Source organism: Diadema antillarum, unplaced genomic scaffold (assembly GCF_040938485.1).
Source record: "Diadema antillarum isolate AM-2024a unplaced genomic scaffold, OU_Dant_1.0 scf00000038, whole genome shotgun sequence".
Taxonomy (NCBI): domain Eukaryota; kingdom Metazoa; phylum Echinodermata; class Echinoidea; order Diadematoida; family Diadematidae; genus Diadema; species Diadema antillarum.
The window spans coordinates 1145905-1160954 of NW_027270927.1; the positions used below are offsets into that span (position 1 = coordinate 1145905).

The 15050-nt window shown below is 37.1% G+C and overlaps 1 protein-coding gene across 1 annotated transcript; it reads left to right on the plus strand.

Moving 5' to 3' along the window:
* The first annotated feature begins 291 nt into the window (after window positions 1-291).
* Window positions 292-10657, plus strand: LOC139709659 (acid-sensing ion channel 1B-like). The gene is made up of 8 exons (XM_071621623.1): window positions 292-565; window positions 1059-1197; window positions 1732-1896; window positions 2678-2802; window positions 3234-3421; window positions 4249-4393; window positions 5447-5503; window positions 10515-10657. Exons 1-8 carry the CDS (start codon window positions 292-294, stop codon window positions 10655-10657), a joined length of 1236 nt encoding a protein of 411 aa, XP_071477724.1.
* The last annotated feature ends 4393 nt before the right edge of the window (window positions 10658-15050 follow it).

The window sequence follows — 15050 nt, forward strand, 5'->3', positions numbered from 1 at the left end:
GACTTTTCTTTGTTTTATGATGCATGGTCCCATATCATAATGTCAACCAATTCCATTTTGTCTCGATGTCTCACTACTGTTATGATAATCATTTTGTTATTGTTATTATTATTATTATTATTAGCATTATTTTAAAGTAATGAAATTCTTATATTGAGTTCTTTGGGCAACAGAGGTAAACTGTGTACATTCTGCTTGTGTGTTGTAAGGCATTGTTTAGGATTTGGAGAAAGGGGTAATTTTTAGTCTTGACTTGAGAGTGACGAGGATCACGGACCAAGAAGTGCCGCCATGCCTGTCAGACGTGTAGACGTTGCCAGTGTAAGCCTAGAATCGAAACAGCAGGAGATCGGGAGGGATGAAACCACTCTGAGTTCTCCTGCTTACACGAAATTCCAGAGCACAGTGTCATGGTTCGCAATTTTCTACAAGGCCATTCCAGAGGCAGTTGGAATAGCAGGACTAAAATACGCCTTCAACCCAGCAGAACGCCAGACGAGACGGTACGTTTTGGCAGCGTTCATGTCCATGTCCATAGAAACCAACACTTGGATTCGGGTGTTGGGTCTTGGTGTTGGGCATTCTACCTACTTCAGAATTTTTGTGGCTTTTGTAGATCCCTTTACTCTTTCTTGAAGGTTCTGTAATTCTCTCCAAGCTACATACTACATGTGATTTCAAAAGCCTTCCAGATTCCCTAGCTGACTCACTGTCTAAAACATGTGTATAATAACATCATACCTAAAAATAACTACCAATCACATTGGGCTACAAGGACAGTGTAGATATTGCATAACCTAGCCAGATATGCAGGCACTTGCTACCACATTCTAGATTGTGTGAACCAAATTCATTTCCTTTCACATGCAGGTAAACTGTAGCTATGCCACATAGAAACTTTTCCGCTAATTTGGTTAAATTGGTATATAAACATGCACACATTTTAAGCAAACTTAATACATCTTATATCCACCAAAATGTACATTCATGACGATAGGAATGACATCTGTCGGAATAATCAAATTCTAGGCTCTTCTGGCTGTTTCTGGTCTTGTCAGCGATGGGAGTGACAGGACACCAGTTGATTGACAGGTCCATCTACTTCGCCAGCAACCCTAAGAGTGTCGACATTTCTGTGGACTACGACAAGGAGAAAGACTTTCCCTCCGTCGCCATCTGCAATTATAATTCTTTCAGGTAGCATTAAAAATTCTTGCTATGGTATATACATGTCAAATGACTACTTGAATCCAGTATTAATACATTACAATTTAAAAAAAAAAAAACCCAAAAAAACCCCCAAAAAACAAAGAACGGATTCCGGATATATTCCTCGCAAATTTTAATGCTTTGATAGAATCTTGATATTAATGATTCTATGATTTCTATTTTTTTTCGTAATTCCATGCATGCACACTTAATTCGGAATCTCTTTTCTTTTCTTTTTCATATCAACTTCAATCAAAAATCCCGTCACACAGACGCTGGTCTTTTGCCTGAAATGAAAATCAAAACAATTCAACTCCGTTTGTTTCTTATAGAGACACAACAAATTGTGCTGTGTTTACAAAACGATTGTAGCACAGCAGAAGCTCCACAAATCTTTTCAATTCATTCGAAATGTAAATGTGTCTCCTTTAAGATTTACCTATGATTGCGTTTTATGAAGTCCTTGCAATCACTTTGTTACATGTTTATCGTAATCCAATGTCCTCGTCCCATGGTTTGCAGGGCAGACTTGGTGAGCGGGACAAAGTTTGGAGACTTTCTTTCGGAGATATTTCTCTATCCCGAGAATATCAACATGACTGAATACCAACCCGCGCTCGAAGCCATCCACAACATGACAGGTGTTTTTGTCAACATGAGTCACACGCTGGAGAGCACATTGATATTGTAAGCTGAGCATATTACACCCCCCAAAAAACAAAAACAAAACCCAACCAAACAAACAAACAAACAAACACAAAATCAAACTTGTCCCAATGCCATTAGTACAGTTTACTAGTACATGGTTAATGAAAGCGACATATTTAAAGAACACATTTTGGGATATCCTTGCTGATCATCTTGTGTGAAGTGTACTGGTCTTTTGAAAAAAAAAAAGAATAACAAAACCTATTCTTTTTCATGCAGGAGTGACATCATACAGTCTTTTCCATTGTTTAGTCCCTACGATAGATTAAGCCAATCAAGAGAAATCATGTAGTCAGAATTCTTGTTCGAATGCTAATGTTTCGATTTCTTCAACATATACATTCTAATCATCGATTATCATACCGGTTGTCTTGTCTGTCTTTTGCTAATTTGCCTTTTTTTCTGCTATATTTTGAATTATCTTTGCTGATAATCTTTTGTACAGTATACAGGTCTCATATTCCTTTTTATGTCGGAGTGACGTCATGAAGTCGTTTCCAATGTTCAATCTTCCATACGATAGATAAAGCCAACCGAGAGAAATAACGTGGTCGAATTCTTCTGCCCTTCTCGATCAAATATTTTCATGATTTCTACATAAAGATTCTAATTATTAATTACTCTGCCTATTCTCAAGTCTATCTTCGTCAGCTTATAGTTTTTGTTTTATCTTCCTATCCATAATTCGTTGATTATTTCCGTTTATTCTTGATGGTCGTTCCCTTTAAAAACGCCACAATCTTTTGGATTTATTACACAGAGGAAGCTGGGGACAGGAACCATTGACTGCGGCTAACTTCACCCTGAAAGTGACTGATTGGGGTGTGTGTTTCGTTTTGAATGATGAGACAAACGGTCTGCCGAAACTCACTCTAAGATCTGCAGGTAATCACATCATTTTAGATTTTGATTACTTTGTTCACACGACATGGACGTTTCTTCGGCTAGAAACACGAAGTCAAAAAAACTAAACAAAACAAAGCACTTACTCAACATTGGCAACTGTATCAGATAGTATCATAAATAGACAGCGGGGAATGATAAAAAAAAACAACCATGAAAGCGTAGCCCAATTTGCCTTTCATTGATTCCAAATTAAGGTTTAGTGCGCTGCGTAATTAGTTTCTTCTTCTGACACTCAAACGAAAGTATTACCATTGTTCTGAGAATGCAGACTCTATGCAAACTGACGCGGTACGTGGTGTGCAATAAGGCTGTTGATGTTTTCAGGATTACTAGATTACCTGGATAATTTTATATTACTTGTGACCCTTCGGCTTTTATCGTTTCATAATTTTCTTTCCTGCTTATCATAGGAAGGAGGCACACCCTGAGACTAACGTTAGACGCTCGACAGTTTGATTATTTCTTCGAAAACAAAGTCCGAGGTTCAGCCGGCTTCCAAGTCGTACTCTACGACTACGGCACCGAGCCAAACATCGAGGACTCTGGTTTTGGAATAGCGCCAGGGCAAATGACGCTAGCTACCGTAGACGTGACCGAGGTGGGTGAACACGGCAGATTCGTTCCCAGCTGATCCGGACCAGCGATGCTGGTTAAAACGTTTGCGGAGAGGTTGTTTGGTATCTGCAGTGTGATTGTCTTTACAGTCCTTTCCGTGGCACTAAATCCTGTGTATTGCATTGTTTTTCGACATAGACACAATAAAAGCAGTAACATCGCCCATTCACCCATCACGGGTGAATGCTCGCCAGCTAAACAGAGCTGAAGAAGTGACTCGGACGAGTCACAAAACTGTTCTCCTCCATAATATTTCACAAGTCCAGTTAAACAGATTTAAAGGGATGATACGGTACAGTTGGTCGAGATGAGAATTGGACTTTTCTCTTTTTGCGAGCTACCAAGGAGACACTTATGAAATAGTACAGAGCATACCATTTTAAGAGGAATTCAAAGTTTATATGATGAAATTCGGGTTTGGAATTACTGAAACATCCAAAAACAAAGTAAAACAAAGCGATTGTAATAAAGTGTGGGTCCCACACTTATTAGAATCGCTCTGTTTTGGATATCTCAGCCATTTCAATAAAAAAAAATTAATCAAACGTTGAATTCCTCATGGAATTACATGCTCTTTCATTTTTCATAAGAGACTTCTCATTATCTCACCAAAAGAAAAAAAATGTATGATAGAAACCTGAAATTAAGTCTCAACTAAAACTATACGATCCCTTTAATTACACGCTTTAGGCATCCAGTAACCTTTTATATCATCTCTTCCATAGTTTTCCCTCGGCTGGTAGAAGCTGGTCTCTCGCATGGACGATTTGAAATCAATAGCCCTTTGGTTTACCTCACTTTCTACCACAGTATACCAGTTTGCAGCCCCCACATGGACAGTGTGGCGAAAAGGTTCTGAAGTACCACAACCACTATGGGTACAACGAGTGTTACTTTGAGTGCAGTGAGGATTACATAAGCCAAGCATGTGGCTGCAAAACACTTATCATGAAAGGTAGGTATGACAGCAGATGTATTTTATGGGCTGGTTAAAGTACGAAGGGACTGCTGAACTTTTAAAATGATTCAGAGACACGACAAAGATAAACTTTACAAGAAAGTAAACTGTCATCGGGGAAAATCCGTTGAGGCAGACCACGTGCCATCAGCGATTGTGGAGTGAATATAAACAGAATGGAATAGTAGAACCAATCGCTACTCGAAATAAAATTGTGCATTCCTCTACGGAGTGCATGGAGGCTCAAGAGATACAATCATTAGTCTTTTTCCTTTTAAACCGATGTTTGAAGCCGTATTATACTGTAATATACACATTAATTTTTTTTTTTTTTGGTCAGAATGAATCGAAACGTGAGTAATTATAGCAAGAAGAAGATCCCATCCGAAATATTTTCAAAATATACATCGCTGATTTACACTCTTTCATTTTAGAAAGGATTGACCGTTGATTAAATGATGTTTGAAAAACATTCAAGCTAGACTTCAAAATCGATTGATAACTTTGTAGAAAGATGGCGACATAAAATTGCAATTATCATGATTTCATCTGGAAATTTGTTTTTGTACCCCCCTCCCCACTAGATACAACATAAACTATCACGCATTTCAGGGGCGGAACCAAGAATTCCGTTAAAAGAGGGGCGCCTTTACAAAATTAAAGAGGAGCGCACGCACCCCCTGCATTTCTTGTTTTTGTTCTTTTGTAAAAAAAAAAAATAATAAAGCGGGGGGGGTGGGGGGGCGCCCGAAGCTGAACAGTGTGTTTAGCTTTTAACCATAGATTATAATTTTGTTTTTATTATATGTTTATGTATGACATTTTTAAAACTTTTCTGTGGATGTGAAGTTGTAAAGGAGAAAGAAAGAACACAAAACAAAAATAAAACCAAACATACAAACAAAAGAGTTCATTGGAATACATGTCAAAGATAACAGACATTTCACTCACCTTCATGGAAATTGCCGCGCAATTAATACTGTATCCCCATCAGCTGTTGAATAGTGTGCCTCAATAATGTAAATTGCATTATAACCTATTTTTCATCAGGTCCTGGTCGAGAGTGTACTGCTTGGGAATTCTTCAACTGCATTCTCTTTGCCGCCAGTTAGTAATTTTCATTTATCTTTTTTTCGACATGCTAATACAATACAGTGCAGCCTTAACTCCCTGATCACTTAAACCTGGCAAGGATGGAAACGAACAAAAATTAAATTGAATCTTGGGAATGGAGAAGCTTCTTTTTTTTTTTCTGTTTTAAAGTCCCGTTATCTCGTCTTAGAACTCGTAACCTTTCCCAGATAGCTACACCGCATAGTCATAATTATGTTAGAATATCCTTTGCTCATCGAAAAGAAGATGCGAAGTGATATTTATGATATCTATGATATCTATGTCATATCTTCAGGAAAAAAAAAAGCTAGACTGCAACTCGCATTTTCCATGGGAGCAAATTTTGCTCATCACAATGAGGAGCCTCTGAAATCGTAAGGTGATTTTTAAAGTCACATTCCCCATTGACGCTCTTTCTCGATTGCCCAGTTTGTGGGTTGTATGGTCTAAGGCAGGATCGGATGGTCAAATAAAAATTCTCAAATCCACAAATACCTACTTTCTTAAACAATTTAGCCACCCATCCAAATGGAATCTAGATCAAGGGAAGTAAACACTCAACTTACATGTGACGTTCATGTCATTAGTTTAGTCATTTGCCAGTTATCATTAACTTTCGTCTCACATTGTCAAGACGTAGTGTAGATGTATTGGGAGAACCATGCATTATGGTGGAGGCATTAGTCCAGTCAACCAGTCGCTATATAGCGACATTTCTAGTTTTTCTTGATGTCATTTCACTCCGCTATTCGACACATCGCTTTTTCTTCATCCTGTTACAGATGCTTTCGTAGATAACGCACATACACTTTGTGATTGCCCACCTGACTGTTCAAGGAGAACTTATTCAGCCTTCGTGTCTCAAGTGGGATACCCAAGCACCTTTTACATCCACCATCTGAGTAATTTGTTTGGCCAGAACAGCGCTTACTTTCAGTAAGGATGTAAAACCAATCTTGGCGCACCCAAACAGAGAGACATCGTATAACCAACGAAAACACACACGCACAGACACAAACACACACACACACACACACACACACACACACGCAAACACAAACACATCATTCCCCGATCAGTTTTTATGAAGGAGCAGAGTAACATAATGTCATATTATCGTGTTCAGTATCTTCTCTCTGTTTTAATGCTACAAAGCTGCATAAATTATTGCAGATGAATACATATTTGTGATATCATTTAATACAAGAATATTTATTCATTTTTTTATATTCTTGCCTATTCCTCATAGGAAGACGATGGTAATGATAATAATGAGATTTATATGATCAGATATAATTATGATTAAATCGTTGTGTATACCATCAACGTTATATCTGCGGGTGCTGCTCGTTATTCTGAAGGTTCGCTATTCCGAAGGTTCGTTATTCCGAAGGGTCGTTAATCCGAAACACACAAATTCCCTATACCTACAGGTTTGTTAATCAGAAAATGAAAAAGGGTTCGTTAATCCGAACATTTGTGGCGCTATTCCGAAGGTTCGTTATTCCGGAGATTTGTTAAAAACGAAAATGAAATTCGGAATAACGAACCTTCGGAATAACGAGCTGTAACTATATCTGCTACGTTGACATCATTGGACATTTTATTTTTATAATTAGATCTAGAAAAGTATCAGATACGTTTCTTGATCGTTCTTCGTTTGCAAATTGTCTTTAGGGAAAATGTTTGTGGACTTACCGTGTTTTTCAAGGATATGACAGTTCAGAGGATAAAGCAGAGGAAAGCTTACGACTTTTTCAGTTTATTGTGTAAGTATGATTATCATTTACTTGATTGTACTAATCCTTTGAGATAAATTACGAAGCACAGGTATAAAAAAGTAATTATCTCCCAATATTTTGCCTTTTGAAAGAAATTACTCTTTTCAATATACCTTTTGTTTGCTTTGCTGTATTTCTGATTTTTTCCATACAAAATTACATCAATAATAACAATAGCTTGAACTTTGAGAGCTTTCCGGTCTTTAAAAAGCGAGAGTGGGATGATCAAAGTATATATTTGGACTATGAGCATATTTTTATTGCTATCTTTTGTGATGACAGGAGTACCGATCTTGATTTTGCAGCAACCTTCCCCTTCCCACCCCCCCCCCCCCACACACACACAATGTGGCAATAATCCAGATGTGGAAGAATAAAGGGGGCTCATCCCACGGGGCCGACATCCATAAGTCATACAGCCCACGAGTTAGACATTGAAAAGAGGTCCATGAGTCATAGAGCTCACGAGTCGCACAGTCCATGAGTTCGACACTAGGCAAATAAAGCCGATGGGTTCGACACTAGATAAATAACAAATAGCCCACGGGTTCGACAGATACAACACGAGGCTTAATATGTTGGTCTCGTAGGCCTTGTAAGCTTAATGTCGAACTCATGTTTGTTCTCAATTGTTTGTTTGTTCATTTCCATCTGAGAAGATGGCTGCACATTCAGCTACGCTAAGCTTGTCTTCCATGGGGTCCAGTTGGATGTGAGGTGGGACCACTTCACCTGGTTAAACACCCTGGATGAATGAAGCGGGATCTTTTACGTGCATGAGTTGTGATTCTCTCATACACGGGACCTCCATTTTTTTTTTTTTTTTTGAGTTGACGGTATGATTTCACACAACATAGTCCTTAGGATCGTGAGGCAGACGCGCTACAGACTGACCCAACTCGCTGCAACTCATTGGCTGTTTGACTCGTGAGCTTTATAACTTACGGGCTGTATGACTCGTGAGCTTTATAACTTACGGGCTGTATGACTCGTGAGCTTTATTCATGGGCTGTATGACTCAAGAGCTCCATGACTCCTGGGCTGTATGACTCTTGATTGTCGGTCTCGTGATGTGCACCTGATTAAAGACACTGTAAAACACAAAAGGACACTTTGCAGAAATCAAGTACTTTAAATTATGCAAGAAACCTATATTTCTAGATATTGAACAAAATGATATCAGCCTTCTCAGTATCGTATTGCCGTTTACAGTTATAAATCCTAGAAATTAGTTTAAAAGAATCCTAATGAGATGTAGGACATAACACATTTTATCAAAATGTTGCGATTTACACTTGGAGCAGGTCTTTTTATATTTTTGTCAGTCATTGAATTTCACGCAAGATAATTTTTAATGACATTTATTGCCCTTATTTATCTATTGCATAAAACTAAAAGCATCAATTTCAGTTTTTATTTTGTTCAGGATGTTACCGGTCTCTCCTCTAGGTCACACATGAGAAGAACAAAACCCCATGAAAAAGAAATCTCAGGATATGAAATTCTTCGTTTATTCTGGGAAACGATTTCTGGGCATCACGTTGATCATGTTCGCGTCTATCTTGTATCTCGCGCACAGTGCGCACATTTTAGTTCTCTAAAAATACACAGGTTCAATAGAACAGTCACAAAGTATGGAGTGGCACATGTGCATGCATACCAATAACAAGGGGGAAATGATACCTGGTGTGTCATTAAGGCAATGTAAGCTGATAGAAACAAATGCTAGTTTGCACTTCCTAATGATCTATTCCATACATTCAAACTTGAGAGATAGAAAAAAAAAAAACTCAACATGTGTGATCCCCCTTCCCCTAAGATAAAGTAGGTAACTCAAACTCTGACATAACATCCCAGTGTTTCGTATCACAAGGATCTTCTTTATCTGAATACATACACACATCACAAATGAAGACCTGAATATAAGAACGACCCAAGTCCAATTTTGGCCAAATTCAGTTTGACATGGTAAATTGTAGCTTATGCATGGACTCATCTTGTGTATAAAGGATAAATCCTAATTACCCCCCGGAAGTGCCTGAAATGAATGAGTTAAATCTTATATTAACGTAAGAATGAAGGACTTGGGTCATTCTTACATTCATATTATAGCGCCCTCTCTCATCCTTTTCTCATCTCTATAGCAGAATATCATGTATATGAATCAAAGAACGATCCAAGTCCACCACACAAAATGGCCTCTCCACAATTAATGTAAATGTTAATTGTCATAATAATATATGATCTAATTTGTATATACAATGTTGCCTTCCCATCACAGTTAAAAAGAATATCATTGGACAAATAAAAAAGATATGCATTTTTTTTTTTTTTTTAGTTTACTCGAAATGGTCTATCATGGACTTGGGTCGTTCTTATATTCATATCCTCAAATGTGACCCTGCACCTCAAAACAAACAAAAAGTCGCCAGACATGAATTTTTAGTTAAGACCATATTCTGAAAGAGCAGACTTTAAGCTTTAAAATGATGTATAACTCAAATCAAATGGACTCTCCTAACCTATCTAAATATTGGAAAGAAAGCACAAACTCAGGAAAAGTGTGAACTGAGAAAAGAGGCTCTGAAGTACGGTGTCTATTCAAGCGCTTAATCTTTACCAAACCGTGCTGGCTGTGCGATGAATGGGACAAAAAACAGGAAGTAAACCACCAGAGTAACAACAATGAAGGGATTATTAGATTAAACTGAAATTGAGTATGTCTCATTAACACATTCTGTCCATACTTAATGCCAAATTTCAAAGCAGTAGCACTATCCTTTCAAAAGTTATTAGAGTTGAAAGTGAAGAGTGTGGACAAGGTTTTAGGGATTATAAAGACTAACCTAATCACACTATTCTACCAAAAATGTTCGAGATAAACTGCTAAAAAAACGCACTTTCCTGCCCGTTTTATGATACCAAATTTTAGCTTAATGTAAAAGAAGACCTGCTCTTTCAGAAAATATGAAAAAGTCAAGTTCGGCGAGGTTGACCCATTTCACTTATTTTCAGTCCTCACGCAAAATCAGTGTGTGCGACTTTATGTTCGTTTTGAGGTGCATGGTCACAAATATAATAATGACTTTGTTTGTGTACGGTATGTAAGGTCATGCATTTCAAACACTTTTAGCAACACTTCTATGCTGTTTAAAGATGCTTAAGTCGAGATTTGACCAAGCTTAAGGTTACTATCAAAATACAATCATTATTGCAACTCACAGGTGACGTAGGTGGATCCGTTGGGTTGTGGCTGGGTGGAAGTATTCTCACACTGTTTGAAATTGTGGACGTCATCGGCCATTCTGCGTACGTGTACTCTCGAACCCAACCTCAGCCGAAAAACAAGACTCCTGTCCACCAATGACAGAATATTGTTATTGTATCACATATCATAATATATTGTAGTCAAAGCTCTCTTTTCTACTCCTCTACTTCTTCTTCCTGCTCTTACTGCCTTATATTATTGTTTAAGAGTGGCTTTAGCCTCAAATCATTTTACCGACGAACCAGGAAGAATTGCCATATATACTGCAGTTGTCATACACAGGCTCTTACAACGATCAGTGTGAACTGTAAAATAACAAAACTGTAACGTCCCTATTATCTAATAACAAAACTGTAACGTCCCTATTATCTAAAAGGGAGTAGCGATGTTTCCATGGAATGTGAAAACAATTTTGTCGCATGTAAACTTTCCAGTTATATAATTATTGAATTTGGTCATGACCAGGGCCTGACGTCTTGTCATCAGCTACCAATTTAAAGGAAGTATTTCGTACCAGACAATTGTCCTTACACGGAAAAAAAAGTGGTCACTAATTTTCCTAGAATCAGCAATGGAGTTGGTTGATATAGTTCCAAAAATGAAAAAAAACAAACACACCAAGCAACCATACAAAGAAACACACATACACCGTTTCCTGTTTCCGGTTTTATTAAGATACTTCAATATTCACTCCCATCTGCCTACCTGGGTCGTGGAAACATACTCTTATATGATTTGAACCAATCATAAGCCTAAGTTGTTGTATTAGAATCACACATCCGTTAATTCCGGTCGCTTAAAGTTTGACCTATAATAACAATTTACCTCCATATATCATTCGTAATTGATATGAATCCATTTATTAATCTACAGATTACTTCTTGTACAATGTTGTTGGAAATTCAAGGCAGGTTTGAAGGCTTTCCGAGTCGCACAAGCTGAAGACTTTTCAATAAACGAGCCTGGGAGTTCATGACAAGTAATTTGTTCTGTTGCCCTCTCTATTTACAGATATTCTGCTGGTCTCTATGAATGATAAAAAACACTGTTTTCATTAAAAAAAAAAAAGGTGATATCCGAGTACATTTTACGGTGTCGGGTACAATAACGATGTGCATCATATACACCTCGTGATAATATCAGATATGATGGTCTAAAAGCTTCAAATATGTCTTAAGTCTTTTTTGGACATTATGTATGACTTTTAAGTTGAAATTGTGACTAACCTATCGCAATTGACTGAGCTTATTTTACTAATAACCAAATTCGAAATTTAATCTACACTTACTCTTAACTTGCGTCTTTTTGTTTCCACATTGTGATTTAATACTCTCAAACACAAGGGCACACCACAGCATAATTTTGTTTGTAGAATTTTAATAATAATATGTTTATGTGCTCTGAACCCGCGTATGAATGTATTAATATTGAAAACGTACAAATTGTTATGATGTGAAATATCTACTTAGCTTTTGGTTTTAAAATATCTAGTTGACTGAATCACCCCCCCCAAAAAACAACAACGAAAAAAAACCCCCAAAACAAACAAACAAACCAAACCAAACCCTAACTGACTGTCACCAGTTTTAGAAGAGTACAAGAGATAGGTAAATCCTGTTGTAAATACAATTCATTCGGGATGTTGTTTCACCTTGAATTTTGTGCTTTGTGATTCCTATACTTTGCTTGTGAATATATGCTCTCTAGTGTTTGAATTGTTTTTGAATACATCAGATATAGATATGAATGAAGTTATAAAAATCTTTGTGGAAAAGCAGATAGTAGGACTAAATACTTCTGAGTACGTATACTTTTATGTACGTTGTACTTCGTTTGTTCCTAAATGTGAGTGGAATAATTCCACAATAGATATTATGATAAATGCTGGATAGTATGATCTTTGATTTGTATACATTCTGACATAAATTTTTTCTATTTCTGTAGCCTAATTTAGTGATTATTCTTAGCTAATGGACTTGTGGAAGGATGTTCATAACATCTTACAGTGTCAGCAATATTTATCACGAAAGAAGATAGATAGAAAGATTTTGGTTTAATTTATCAAAAAGGAAGTGCATAGCAGCCCAGAGGCTGAGTTGCGTATCCTCTATGTAGAATGTACAAACGAAACAAAACAATACAACTATTCACATTAACCAGAAGCCAGTGCAGCGTGTGATTTGTCACAGAAACGAATGTTTGATCCATGCAAGACATACCACAATACAGGGAATACAAGTATTATTTGCCAAAGATACGTCATAGTAGAAAAAAAAAATCTGGCGTGTGATATGAAATACAATCACAACGGTATATATAGTCCGACCTCTGTTATCCGGCCGTGTTGGGACCGGCGTTTCGATTGTTTTATAGGAGTAATGAAATGTATAAATGTATGTCAAGTAGCTGAAACCCACTGGTATAATAGCGTAGCGTAAGATGCAATTGAGTTGTAATCTATGTTAGCCTACTAAAGATTATACTCTTGTTCTTTCTCCTCCTTTTTTTTTTGGGGGGGGGGGTGAAAGAGTGAAAAGTAAAATTCCTGTTACGTTCTAGTTAAAACATTTTATGCGATTCATTTTCTAGGATTTTTTAATTGATTTAATATTATTCAAATTCATGAAATTCTTCCGTCGAGATGTTTTCATTGCGACTGATTGACAAATTACCCTACATCGACGTAAATAAGCACTGAATTGATCAGTGTTTTAGTAGTAGCCATGATAAAAAAAAAAACCAAACATTGGCGTACATACTCGAGCAGGCTTCGAACCCACGACCTCCTGATCACCGGATAGGCGTCATCTCCACTAGACCACCGAACTTTCGACCGACAGCAAGTGTTGGTTCTAATCCTTAGCATGCAGCCGTTACTGCTTTTATTATTCAAATTCATGAAATCCTTCCGTCGAGATGTTTTCATTGCAACTGATTGACAAATTGCCCTACATCGACTGATTTGTCGATCAGTTGCAATGATTTAACATTATTCCTAAAAGTGGGCTTGGTCGTGGAGTTCGGTCTGTATATCGCTATACGTGTATATATAGAACATATAAAAAGGCCATACCTCGTAAAAAACATCGCAATAAGAGGTGAGATAAGGAGAAGTAATCGGCATGAGGAGAAATAAATGCACAGTTGTTGTTGTCCATTTTCCATCTGTGAAGATGGCTGGATAGCCCATATTCAGCTACACTAAGCTGGTCTTCCATGGGGTCCAGTTGGATGTGGGGTGGGACCACTTCACCGGGTTAGACACCCTGCTCTTTGCGATGAATGAATGAAGCGGGATCTTTTACGTGCATGAGCTGTGACTCTCTCATACACGGGACCTCCATTTTATGTCCTATCCGAGTACAGATATTTATATGTTGCAATCTTGTCGTTGTCGTCGTTATTATGATCTAAACAGACGCGCCATTCACGTTGGAATATATGTGGCTAATTTTGATAAATTTGTATTTTACATAGGAAAATTACTCAGAAATAGAAAATTGATTTACATAGAATATAAACAAAATATAACTAAATGCGAAAGTACTTCATCTATAATAGACACGATGATACATCACGATAATAATTTGAATGATATGAGAATCGGTCACAACTAAAGTCAACTACGTGGATACTTATGTTCAGCAAATTACATACCTCGCTCATATTTGCCTCAGTCCTTTGATGGCAATTATATTTGTTTATGAAGAGCTTGCAAGGCGCTAAATCCATCAGTTTTAATGGATATAGCGCCTTTTGGAGGTAGCTCTCTCTCTGTCTGTCTGTCTGTCTGTCTGTCTCTATTTATACTGCGAGAGATGGTTACTGCCCAAATGAAATAATACTTATTTTGATTTAGATTTATATTATGATATTGGGATTTGTTGTTGTTGTTGTTGTTGTTGTTGTTGTTGTGATGCACACAGGCCGTCACAATCAAATTATTTTCTCCTCAGGCGGATTTTTACAAGCTGTTTTTGTTAATACATCTGATTCAAAAATTGATACCTTTTAAGAAGTTGTTTTAAAGTTTTTAAGTTCATTTTGGTAATACTTAATTATAAATTATTTTAATGTGATTTGTGATTAAGGTAGTGTTGTATGTATGTGTACACATGTGCATCTATGCATATGTGTACAATGCATGTAACATACCAGTATGAATATATTAGATGCATAATAATGCATAAGTATGTGTTTACATATGTACAACAAATGTTTGTAATCATTATGCTTAAAATGATGGCGAAGTATGATTATTATATTTCAGAAATTGTTTCATTTCTATTGTCGTATACATGCACATAAGAGCAACGTCCGCCTCAAATCTGATTTTTTTCTACAGCTCTATGTAAATATATGGGTGAGAATTTTGAACGATGTACAATTGCCAATTTTCGTACCTTATGACATTCTTTCCCTTAGAACACGCCAGGATGATGTAAGAAACCAGATTTTTTCATGTCATCTCAAAGATTGGTAAATTTCCTTT